At 40.7% G+C, this 12,566-nt stretch overlaps 1 protein-coding gene across 1 annotated transcript in view; it reads right to left on the bottom strand.

The window, feature by feature from the left end:
* Positions 1–4,609: 4,609 nt before the first annotated feature.
* Positions 4,610–12,566, bottom strand: part of TPO (thyroid peroxidase) — a 67,522-nt gene continuing 59,565 nt past the window's right edge. Inside the window, exons 11-13 of the mRNA XM_009887928.1 lie at positions 8,695–8,903; positions 8,008–8,178; positions 4,610–4,770 (exon numbers count right to left, since the gene is read on the bottom strand). Coding sequence (XP_009886230.1) covers positions 4,610–4,770; positions 8,008–8,178; positions 8,695–8,903 — 541 coding nt within the window. The remainder of the gene's footprint in view (positions 4,771–8,007; positions 8,179–8,694; positions 8,904–12,566) is intronic.

The following is a 12,566-nucleotide window of genomic DNA, read 5'->3' as shown; positions in this document are numbered from 1 at the left end:
GAACTTTATGAGGTACCTGTCAGCCAATTTATCCAGCCTGTGGATATCCCTCTGGATGGCAACGTGACCCTCCGGCGTATCAGCCACTCCTCCCAGTTTTGTGTCATCTGCAAACATTCTGAGGGTAAACTCTTCCCCAGCATCCAGATTGTTCTCTAGATGTTAAACAAGACTGGACCCAGTATTGACATCTGTGGTACACCGCTAGTTTCTGATCTCCAACTAGACTTTGTTCCACAGATCACCACCCTCTGGGCCAAGCCATTCAGCCAGTTTTCAATCCACCTCACTGTCTGCTCATCCAACCCATACATCAATGGCTTATCTATGAGGAACTTATAGGAGACAATTTCAAAAGTCTTACCAAATTCTGAGTAGACAATTGAGCTGAATTGGAATTAGGATGAGAGAGACAGGCCTTTCTCAGTAGTGTCCACTGACAGGAAAATAAACAATGGATGCAAAGTAAAAAACATGAAACACAAAAAATACTTTTTTACTGTGAAGGCGGTCAAATATTGGAAAAGTTTTCCCAGAGAGGCTGTGGAGTCTCCATACCTGGAGATATTCAAAACCGGACTGGATACAGTCCCAGGCAACCTGCTGTAGCTGATCCTGCTTAAACAGGGAAGTTTGACTAGTTGATATCAAAAGGTCCCTTCCATCATCTGGAGTGCTGTGTCCAGTTCTGGGCTTCTCAATGCAAGAGAGACGTAGACATACTTGAGAAAGTCTAGTGAAGGGCTACAAATATGATAAGAGTCTAGAGCATGTCTCCCGTGAGGAAAGGCTGAGAGAGCTGTGACTGTTTAGTCTTGAGAAGAGAAGGTTCAGTAGGGAACTTATTAATGTATATAAATACCCAAAGAGTGGGTGCAAAACGGACAGAGCAAGGCACTTTTCAGTGGTGCTCAGTGAGAGGACCAGAGGCTATGGGCACAAACTGAAAAACAGGGGGTGTCATCTGAAAATCAGGAAACACCTTGCAACTGGGAGAGTAAGTGAGCACTGGTACAGTTTGTCCAGAGAGGTTGTGGAGTCTCCATCTTTGGAAATATTGAAAAGCCATCTGGACATGGTCCTGGGCAACTGGCTTTAGGTGGCCCTGCTTGAACAGAGGGATTGGGCAAGATGACCTCCAGTGATCCCTTACAGCCTCAACCATTCAATTATTCCATTTGTAAGTACCAGGTACCAAAGAGCACCTCTCATTGTTGTCTTCTTGATCATCTGTGTCAGAAAGTTGCCAATGCTCTCCCAAAATCTCCTAGACTGCTTGTGCCCTGCTGTGTTGTCCTTCCAGGTTAAAGTGTGGTTAATGTTTTCCATGAACTGTTCACAGGGCTGGTGAACTTGAGACTTCTTCCAGTAGTTTGAAGAAGGCCTCACCTACTTCTTTCTGATGAGGCAGTCCATAGCACACATCCACTACAGCAGCAACCATATTGCTCTGCCCACTAATCTTGACCTGTAAATTCTCCATTGATTCCTGACCCATCCCAAGGTAGAGCCCCCTCCTCCAGCTGGTCCTTTACATAGAGGGCAACACACCCTCCTCATCCTCCCTGCCTGTCCTTCCTAAAGAGCCTGTATCCATCCATCCCAGCGCTCCAGCTGTGTGAGGTATCCCATCATGTTTCAGTGATGCCAGTGAGGTCATAGCCTTGTAACTGCACACAGACTTCTCATTCCTCCTGGTTGTTCCCCAGGAATGCGTATCTAGGTTACAGTTCACATAATGATGACACTGAAACTTGGGCTTAGCTTTATTTCTTCAGTATGTATGTCTCGGACACCGCTTTTTTAGAAGGTTTCATATTCAAACATTGCCTCTTGCCCACAATCCTTAGCTTAGTGGCTCTCAGTGGACCGATACTGAGGTAAAGAATAGCTGCAATTACATCTTTGAATCTAAGAAGAAGGATGATGTCTTTTAAAAGTTTGTCAATACAAATTATAACTAATATGTAATAGCTGACACTGCAGTGGCTTGAAGACATGTTGACTGATTAATGCCACAATTTCAAATTGACCGATGTCGTGGTTTAGGCCGAACTGGCCACTGGGTGACTGTCAGATGCTCCCCCCTATCTCTCTTCAAAGAAAGAGGCAGAGGGGAGAGAGAGAGAAAGACTTATGAGTTTAGAAGGAACTAAACTCCTTTAATGAAATATTAATAATAAAATAAAAATAAAATAATGAAATATATACAAAACAGTATCAAGCTCCCAGGATGACAATCATGTCACTGGCTGGCACTGGGGCAGGCCCAGACTGGACTCAGTGATGGACAGGAACTGGATTCCGGACATGGACTCAGGATCGAGATCAAAGACAGACAAACAGACAGAGTCCTGCTCAGACACCAGCTCATTGAAGAAAGAGCACTGACCCTTTGATCCCTCAGCTTTTATACTGAGCATGAGGCAGATGGGATGGAATTCCCTGTTGGTCAGTTTTGGGTCACCTGTCCTGTCCACTCCTCCCCGCAGGTGCGACCCCTCTACGCTTTTCGGCTTCTGACCCTCCAATGGGGCAAGTAACAAAGTGAGCTGCCCCTGGGTGTTATAGCAATAAGTATAAGCAGGAGCCCTCCACATCCCATTCTGTGGCATCAACTGTAAACATAGGTCTTATCACTCTGAGAGTGAACAGTGTGCACAATATGCTGTTAACTTCAGTAGTTAGAAGGGGCCCAGCTGAGAAGAAAAGTTACCCAACAAATTTGGTCCTGTGTTACCTCAAATCAGGACAACAGATCAGTTTAAAATGCAGTTATGGCAGAGATATGGTAAAGCAAATCTCACTATTTCTGTAAGAGAATGCGAGGGAGACCCAGGTAATCACTTGCCAAATTTTGCCAGTCATTTATCAATGGGTGTTTTCTTCCATAGCTTTAAGCTGTAAGAGCACAGCTATGCATGTCACATAGCAGAAACTGTTATGAATGACTAGATCCAACAAACCAAACCTTAGCATAACACACAAGGATGGGTCCATGGAGATGACAAATTCCTCTAGCCACTGAGGTCTAAAGGAAGGTGTCAAACTTACATGATGGACATTCAGCAGTGGCCTGGGTGACTGTACCTGCACCCACTTTCTTGAGTTGACAGAAAACCAAGGAAGCTCTGAAAAGCATATTTGACTCTGTCTGGGGTAATGATCACTCAGTACAGTGGCACTGACTGTAAGCACTTTCTGTTTCCTCCCTTGAAATAGAAAATTCGTGTTATATTTGGAGCTGCCTTACATTCATGACAGTGCAGTGTCCTCATATAATCTGTCTTTGTTGCACTCAACACCAGTGAACTAATCTCTTTTAACTAATCTGAAGGCAGGTTTTTGTCTCTGGATTTAGAGTAGTAAATAAATATGACTATGGCTGAATGGGTAAAGGAATAAACTGTAAATAAAGATAAGAAACACTTACAAATAAGGTGGGGTTTTTTTTTTCTATTTTTCTGATATTTTAAAAGATCAAAATCTGAATGACTAACACCATTCCTTTTTCACTGTTATCCCAGGTAGAGTTGACCCTGAGGATTTGCACTTGCATTTGCTACAGTGAGAGAGAGGTGGGTGCTTCTGGCAACATTCACTGTTGAGAAGGTACAGTTGGTGTGCCTGCCCTGTCAAGTGTCAAGTGCTGCTGTGTTAGTGCAGTCTCACACTGTCCTTCACTCCTGGGCCTTTGGTGATCTCACATGGTCTCACTTAAAGTTTCGTTTGAGGGATGACCTCTCACTTGAGGAATACGCTCATGTGGTCCTGAACCGCAGCTGGAAAACTGACTGGATGTACACCATTACCATTGAAGACATCTGTTTGTTTGCAAGAGGGTAATTTTTTTTCCTGGGGAATTATCATCCTGTGTTTTCTTTGTGCAATTAATAATTAGGGCCAGTGCAATCCCACGTGTCATAATCAAGGCATTTGCTGAAACAGGAAATAAGAAATGTGCCATCAGTGGGACTCAGTCTACTTATGATTGCATGGAATACAGCACTGAATATGCAAGATTTGAATGCTCTGAACTTTCTGTGCTTCCCTTGGGTGCTTTTGTAAAGTAGACATCCGTCCAGTTGAGTTTGGATTGAAGGTTTTCATGGAGCTTTTGACAGATCGAGGCCCTTTTCCCCCAGAACAGGTATTGCTCAGCATCAGTGGGCAACTACACTCATACTTCACACCTAAACCTTAAGAACCAATACAGCTTCCACATACGCTGTAAAGCTGAAAAACAAGAAAATGCATAATTTATGATAGCCCTAAAAGGGTTAAAAGTTTTGGAATGTAATAGGTGGAATTTATTTAAGATTCAGATGCTAAATTGAGATACTAACTAGGAGAATCTGAGACAGATTTGATCCCGCCCTTCATATGCACTGTCAGGAAATGCTTAGTCGTTTACTTACGGTAGGAATGGAAAACGAAGAGCTTACTTCTGTGTCTGTATTATTTATTCAATACCTTCATTTACTTTACAGAATATGACTGTATCTTTATGCTTGTGACTGTGCAGAGGTTTTTTATGCATGTTAACAGCTTTTCAGTACGTCTCAATTTTATGATTTTTACAGCATTGTAAAACAGAACAGAGAAATTTTTAATGGACAGTAGGTTCACGAGCATTACCAATGCATGTTCTTCCATCTTCTGCCAGCTTGTAAGGATCAGTACAGAGACATTTGTAGCTGCCTTTAGTGTTAATGCATTTAGCAGAGGGAGAGCATGGTGGATTAATTTTGTTTTCACATTCGTTGATGTCTGCAAAATGAATACACACTGATCAATAATCACTACAAATATAGAGAGGGATTAATACCTTCACATACACACGTTCTGCAAGTATTCATAAATGAAAGGTATTGTACGCTTTTAGTGACACATAGATACTGCCAAAGATCCTTTAAAGCACAAAGTTGGGGTCTTTTTGTTTTTATTTGATTCTTGGTTTTTTGTTTGGTTGTTTTTTAGCTGGAAATGATGGAAAAAGAAAACATTGTTTTGGTAATCAACTAAAAGCTACAAATGGCAATTGGTTGAATGATCAAAAATACAGACTGTAAACGAGAGCTTTTCTTGTATGCATTTATGTTCTAAGACCTCGCATTCCTCTATAAAATTTTTCTGTACTGTGCTCTATAGAGGTAGTGAAAATAATAACACTGACAGTTCTATACACTTCTAGGGATGATTTTGAGGAGCTAAGGACTCAGATCAGCTTTGAATACAAAATTTATAACAGTAATCTGTGATATCACTGCAAAGATAGTTGTTTCTAGGTGCTATATTAATTCTGTAAAATAACAGTATCCTGACAGAATGATGAGCAGATGAACAATTATCCATTGGAAAATGTACATAAACATATTGTTCCTGAGTCCAATCACGTCCTTTCACTTTCACATTCTAATTAGGTGATGAAATGGGAGTCAGAGTGGCATGAAGGAAAGTACGTAGTCAATGAGAGCAAGAATGGAATCTTTTCCATATTTCTACATCTTTCTTCTTTCTGTGTAATATTTACTTGCAAGACTTCATTCAGTTGCCTAAAGATAGGTGTCCAGCACCGGTTTAGATAGTTTTCCATTAGTCCTGTATAGTATATGTCAGCTTGTTCAATGTCGCTGACCCATGGTGCAGGGAAGCACTGCGAGCCCATATGTGGGCAAATAGATGAACCTTCAGTGTCTTCTCTTTTTGGTTATATTCCTTTCCCCTTTCCTTCCCTACCATAATGTTTGATCTGCTACTTCAGTCTAAGTAGCTCTTTTTAATCAGTACTAGAAACGGACCGTGTAGGAATGACTTAGCTTAACATTGCCACTCAGACCACTTAGGGAATTCTCTCATTGGAAATAGGATCAACCCTGATCCTCTCTTAAATTTTAATATAAAGCAGTAACTGTGTCCAAAGCTAGCCATCAACTGAGACAGTCAAAAGACTAATCATGCAAGGAATAATCTTAAACTTCAGAACCCTTAAGAAACACTAACTCTCATAACACCTCTCTGAAGCAGGAAAATAATCTGTTGTTCAGGATGAAGATTCCTGAATAAGTATTACTCTATTCAAGACTATATTTTGGGTTAACTCCTGCTGGCTTCATCATCATCTGGGAAGGAAAACCTTCACAGGCTTTGTCTGCACTGTAATTCAAACGTGCTATTTCAGCTTTTGTAGACACATAGTCAAGCTATCTGCTAACTAGCTAACTCTTTTTTTCACTCACTAAATAGCACGTCAGATCTTACCAGCATATCCTACAACTCAAAGAGAGTAGCACTTTATTAAAGCAAAGTAAACAGAGTTATATATCAAGAGTAAGATAACACTTAATATGAAGGAAGATAGCACAGTCTAGCACTAAATGACTTCCTGAATCAATAGAAAAGATTTTTGTCAAAGCCAAAGTTAGTAAGCAGGAATTAACAGCTCTCCTATTCCTATGCTTTTGCCAGCAGGCCACTCCGTCTTTTCCAGAGCAGCATATAATTTCGAAACCATCTGCAGAAATGCTAAGCTCTATCCTCCTCATTATATTGCTTGACTTATTCCTAATTTGCTGAACATTTAAAAGAATGAGAACACATTGCACAGACATGCATGGAACAAAGTGCTTTCTACTGTAAAACTCAAGTAGCATCTGCATAAGTGGGTCTTGATGGTTTTCTTTTAATAAAGGCATTGCTTAGATAATATATGCAGCAGCTTGTTTTCCTATAGCAGATATACAATCTTTTGTTTACATTACTGAACATATTAAAAGGAACTAGGACAAGGAATGATTCATTCATATAACTTATTTATTCAGTTTGCTGCCAGAACATTAATCTATTGAAAAGATTTTATTATAATTCATTTAATAGCTTTATTTCTTTATATGGTATTAATGTGGGTGGAATTCAGTGGATAAATAGGATTTGAATAAAGGAAAGAGCTGCAAATTTCATTTGACTTTCTCCATACCAGGTATACAATTAGAATGAATAGCTTTCTATTCTGCTGTCACAGAAATACTGATAAGCAGACTTTATTGCGGATCAGCTGCAGCACTTGCATTCAAATTAATTTACCACCACCATAATATATTCCTAAATACCGCCTTTTCAGGTTTCATTTTCTCTCATGTTCTTATAAACCTGAGCAGTATGAGTATGTATATATATACATTACAAATATATATACACACACCATTATAAACACACACATTTGAAACACGAACAGAGAGAATTCATCCTTCATAGCTGTGAAGAGTGAAGGTCTTGTAATGAAATATTTGCCACATTCTCTTTCTTCCTATCCTGTCCTATTCAACAGTAAAAATAAGGCAAAATGAAGAAAGAAGATAAAAGAATAATTAAAATAACAGAAAAGTATTCCCCTGAAAATGTGCGTGAAATATCAAAAGGCAATATGGGTTTACTGAATTTTCACCTGTTCTACTTTTGTACCTGAAGAAGTAATTGACTTCTGGCAAGTCATTTCACAGCTATTTGGGGGAGGGAGGTTGGAACTGAAATGATAATTAATTTGCTTAATTTCACTTACTCAATTCACAATATTCTCTTCTTTGTCACTTTTGCTTAACTTACTAGGATGATCCATGAACTCATTTTGTATCTAGAACATCCATTAAAACAGTTCTAGGAAAATGACAACTGTCCGTCTTGCTGTTATGTTGAATGTAAGAGGAAGCAATGTATAATTCTGATTTACTACTTTTTTTTTCTGACTGGTAGTTAATTGACTCATTTTTGCTTAATTAGGTAATTTTTAGTGACATTTTCGTGTCATCAACCTGATTGCTGAATCAGGATGGGTAGAGATTGAGATAGCAATTCTGGAGCAAGGAGTTTTTCACATTATCATGTTATTGTAACTATAAACCCAGAAGGCTGACTACAAGAGAGCATAGGAGGGAGTTCACTTCTGATGGAATGTGCTGGACTTTGGCTTTTAGAAAATTCAGAAAAAAAAACAACAAAAAACCTAGGTACCTATACAAACGGGAGCCTCAAAGTTCCATCCTTTGCTTGTGCAAGTTAATTGCTCTTCTCCTTGTAACTGAAATCCATATTCACATGAATAAGTCACTATAGATTTTCCAGATTCTGAGCAATATACAAAATCACCATTTTCCACATACTTTGGTGTTCCACATATTTTGTCTACAAATAAAAAGACTGTATTACAAACTCTTAAAAAATTACCACCTTACCCTCGAAATGGACATTATTCTCCATTATTGATATAAACCAACTTCAGTGAAATTACAAGTTTTAAGGTGATCAAGAATTCAATTGTTTATTTCTGGATAAGAATTTATATGGAATACCTCAGGTTTGACTTATAATCCTTGTAAAATTAACATTATCTTCTATCAGTATGTTCTGCAGAGATCGTGGTTAATATTTTCTATCTAAGAACTCCTGCCCCAATTTCCACAATTCCTGGATATCTCACAAGCCATTTATGTTATCAAAGTGAAGTGGGCAAACACTATCTTTTTTACATAGAAAGTTGAGAAAGAAGGAAAGAAAGACCCAGATCCCATTTCTAAGTGGCAGAAATACTAAAGACCTGCATCAGACCAGTAGCTTAAGACCTGCCATAGTCAAGGTCAGTGCTCTAACTGCTGATTGCTCTCCCCTCTCATCAAGAAAGACTGGTAATTAACATATTACCTTCCTGATAGAATTCTTGCCAAGCTTCTAGATCCATCCCAGGTATATTTTCACAATGCTTAAAATCCTGTGGAAACTTTGCAAGTTGGAAGGCATCTGCTGGCACTTCAGTAATCCCTGTGTTGTCACAAATCACGCGGGACAATGAATGTTTTCTGAGTTCATGCTTTTGAGCTTCTGTGAAAACATTATCATTTTCCCACCAAAATCTAGAAAGATTTATAGAAACATTTTGAAAAGATCAAATTCAAAGATCTGATTATTCTTATTTTCACAGTACCCTATGTAAAAGCCAAAAATAAGAATAATAGCAAAATGTAGGTGCATACAACAATAATAAAAGTAAACACCATGATCTGAAGACTTACATACCCAGCTTGAAAGTCACGAAAAGACTAGTGTGAGTTTGATGTACTGGTCAACCCAGATGATGTGCTAAAGTCAGCTGGTGAAAACTGTTTATTATTCACATTTGCAGAATTGCATTTCCTTGATGATAGAGGGCCACCAAAACAGTTACAATCCTGAGAGAAAAACTTGAAAGGAATTTGTTTGAACCAGATGCTTAATCTTATGCACACCAGCATTCACTGTGGACTCATAAATTGTTTTAAGTATAAATTACAGGAGGATTGCAGGAGTAGCCATAATAGATTTCCCTATACCATCAGCTTTTGAATTCTGCTTGCCAATGGTTGCTATGAAAACAGGTATTGCTGAATGCTCCTCTGTTTAATATGGAGTTCTTCAATTGCTAAGAAAGCTGTAGATATGCAGACTAATTATAGTGGAAAATTGTAAGACAGTAATTGTGCTTTTGATCATACAAAAAGGTAAGCTAAGAGAACTGCCTGAAACAGAGAGGAGCTGCTTTTTCCATTTTGTTGGATCAGGAGAACAGAACAGAACAGAAAAACCAGTTGGTGCTACAAAAGTGTATCTATTTAAATGTATATATTATATGTAATATCTATGTGTGCATGCACATACATATGTGTTTAAAGATAAAAAGAAAGGGAAAGAAAACACAGGGGGAAAAAAAGAAAATAAAAACATTTTGTACCTAAAGACATGTCATGAATGGCAAAAACATATTTCTGGAGAGTTTGATAGCACATCTGCATTAGTACATTAAACAGCATTAGGCACTGCTAAACAGCTACTACAGTTCCCTCAGGCCAGTTAGGAGTTTCCCAAATGCTAGGCAGGATTTGTGGTCACATGTCCTATGACCATTAGCAGCAGAGTATGGATACGATCACACTGTACAAATTAACCTCAGGTTTAAAACAGGACTTGGGCATCCATAATACTGGGGGAACAAGGCTGGGGTTTCTAGAAAAGTCTGTTGGCTTCATGTTTACATTTTTCTGATCGGAAGGGAAGAGCAATGTTGATTGTGGACCCTGTGCAAACCTGGCATGTGTGCAGCGTGTTAGTATTTTCATGAGCCCCTTGAAATGGTACCACAGAAATGAGAAGTCTGATAGTCCTGTTTGTGTCCTGAGGAACATAAGGGCTATTAGTGTGCCCTGGGGGGAACTTTGCGGGGCAAATTGGACCCTGCTGCCAAGGGAGCATACTGGTTAAGTAAGGTATGTACATGTGAAATTTTGGAAAAACTTCTTATTTATAGGCAAATAGTTACCTACGGCAGGACAATTTGGGGAGAAACCTGTCCCACTGTGCCTGTATTGGAGGAGGAGGCAGTCTACAGGACCAGGGATGGAGGGAATGTCCTGCACCTCAGCAGCACTGTGACAAGAAGTGCAGGAGAGAAGGAGGGAATGCAGAGAGAAAAAAAGAAAGGTGCCTTCCTCCTACCCGTCACCTGCACACTGTCACCAAACTTCTCAGAGCACCCTGACACCTCACTGACTGTTCCCAGACCCCTTCCCATAACCAAAGCCATCAGAGACATTGCTTCACTCAGCTCTTCTACACCTGTCATTTCCCCTTTCATATACGTTAAAACCTATTCTACTTTAATCATAAATTCCGTTTTATCGACACTGCTAAGAAGGCTTGAGCAGAGAATTATTTTTTAATCTACCCAGCAGATAGGTGTTTACCCTAACAAAGTTTGCTCCAACAGATCTGTATCAGGTGCCCAAAATTTTAACGGGTGAATTTTACAGGGTTAGAGTAAAAAATAGTAAGACATAAAAGAAAAAAAAAATTTAAAAAAAAGAGAAACAAGCCTTCCTATGCAAAGAAGGACAAAGTCAGATTCAGAATTTTTGCCCAACTATTGCAAACCATAGAATCATACAATGGTTTGGGTTGGAAGGGGCCTTAAAAACCATTTAGTTCCAACCCTGATGCTGTGGGCAGGGGCACCTCCCACTAGAACAGGCTGCTGAAACCGCCCTGCAGCCTGGCCTTAAACACCTCCAGGGATGGGGCAGCCACAACTACTCTGGGCAACCTGTTCCAGTACTTTACCACCCTCATAGTAAAGAATTTCTTCCTAATAGCTAATCTAAATATACCCTATTTCACTTTAAATCTGTTACACCTCATCCTATCAGTACACTCCCTGACAAAATGTCCCTCCCCATCTTTCCTGTAGGCCCCCTTTAGGTACTGGAAGGCTGCTATAAGGTCTCCCTGGAGCCTTCTCTTCTCCAGGCTGAACAACCCCAACTCTCTCAACCTGTCCTCATAGGAGAGGTGCTCCAGCCCTCTAATCATCTTTGTGGCCTTCCTCTGGACACGCTCCAGCAGGTCCGTATCCTTCTTATGTTGGGGGCTCCAGAGCTGGACGCAGTAATCCAGGTGGGGGTCTCACGAGAGAGGAGTAGAGGGGTAGAATCCCCTCCCTTGACCTGCTGGCCACATTTCTTTTGATGCAGCCCAGGATATGGTTGGCTTTCTGGGCTGTGAGTGCACACTGCCAGCTCATTCTGAGCATCAGCCAACGCCCCCACGTCCTTCTCCTCAGGGCTGCTCTCAATCCATTCTCCACCCAGCCTGTATTTGTGCATGGGATTGGCCTGACCTAGCTGCAGGATCCTGGATTTGGCCTCATTGAACTTCATGAGGTTGGCATGGGCCCACCTCTCCAGCCTGTCCAGGTCCCTCTGGACGGCATCCCTTCCCTCCAGCCTGTTGACTGAGCCACACAGCTTGGTGTCATCAGCAGACTTGCTGAGGGTGTACTTGATCCCACTGTCCACGTTGACAACAAAGATGTCAAACAGCGCCAGTCTCAGTACTGACCTCTGAGGAGCACTTCTTATAACCGGTCTCCACTTGGACATCGAGCCATTGACTGAAACTCTTCGAGTGCAACCATCTAAACAGTTCTCTATCCACCGAGTGTTCCATCCTTCAAATCTATGTTCTTCCAATTTAGAGACAAGGATGTCACGTGGGATGGTGTCAAACGCTTTGCACAAGTCTGAGTAGATGATGTCAGTTGCTCTTCCCTTATCCACCAACACTGTAACCCCATCATAGAAGGCCACCAGATTTGTCAGGCATGATTTGCCCTCAGTGAAGCCATGTTGCCTGTCACCAATCACCTCCTTATTTTCCAAGAGGTTCTGCAGAGTTCCCAGGAGGATCTGGTCCATCATCTTGCTGGGCACAGAGGTGAGATCGACTGGCCTATAGTTCCCTGGGTCTTCCTTTTTTCCCTTTTTAAAAATGGGGGTTATGTTTCCCCTTTTCCAGGCAGTGGGCACTTCACCAGACTGCCACAACTTCTCAAATATGATGGATAGTGGCTTAGCAACTTCATCTGCAAGTTCCCTCAGGACCCACAGATGAATCTCATCCAGTCCCATGGACTTGTGCATCTTCAGGTTCCTCAGCTGGTCTTGAACCTGATCTTCACCTACAGTGGGCCGTTCTTCATTCTCCCAGTC

This window comes from Charadrius vociferus, unplaced genomic scaffold (genome assembly GCF_000708025.1).
Source record: "Charadrius vociferus isolate BGI_N301 unplaced genomic scaffold, ASM70802v2 scaffold156, whole genome shotgun sequence".
NCBI classification, from domain to species: domain Eukaryota; kingdom Metazoa; phylum Chordata; class Aves; order Charadriiformes; family Charadriidae; genus Charadrius; species Charadrius vociferus.
This window is presented reverse-complemented; position numbering and strand designations above follow the sequence as displayed.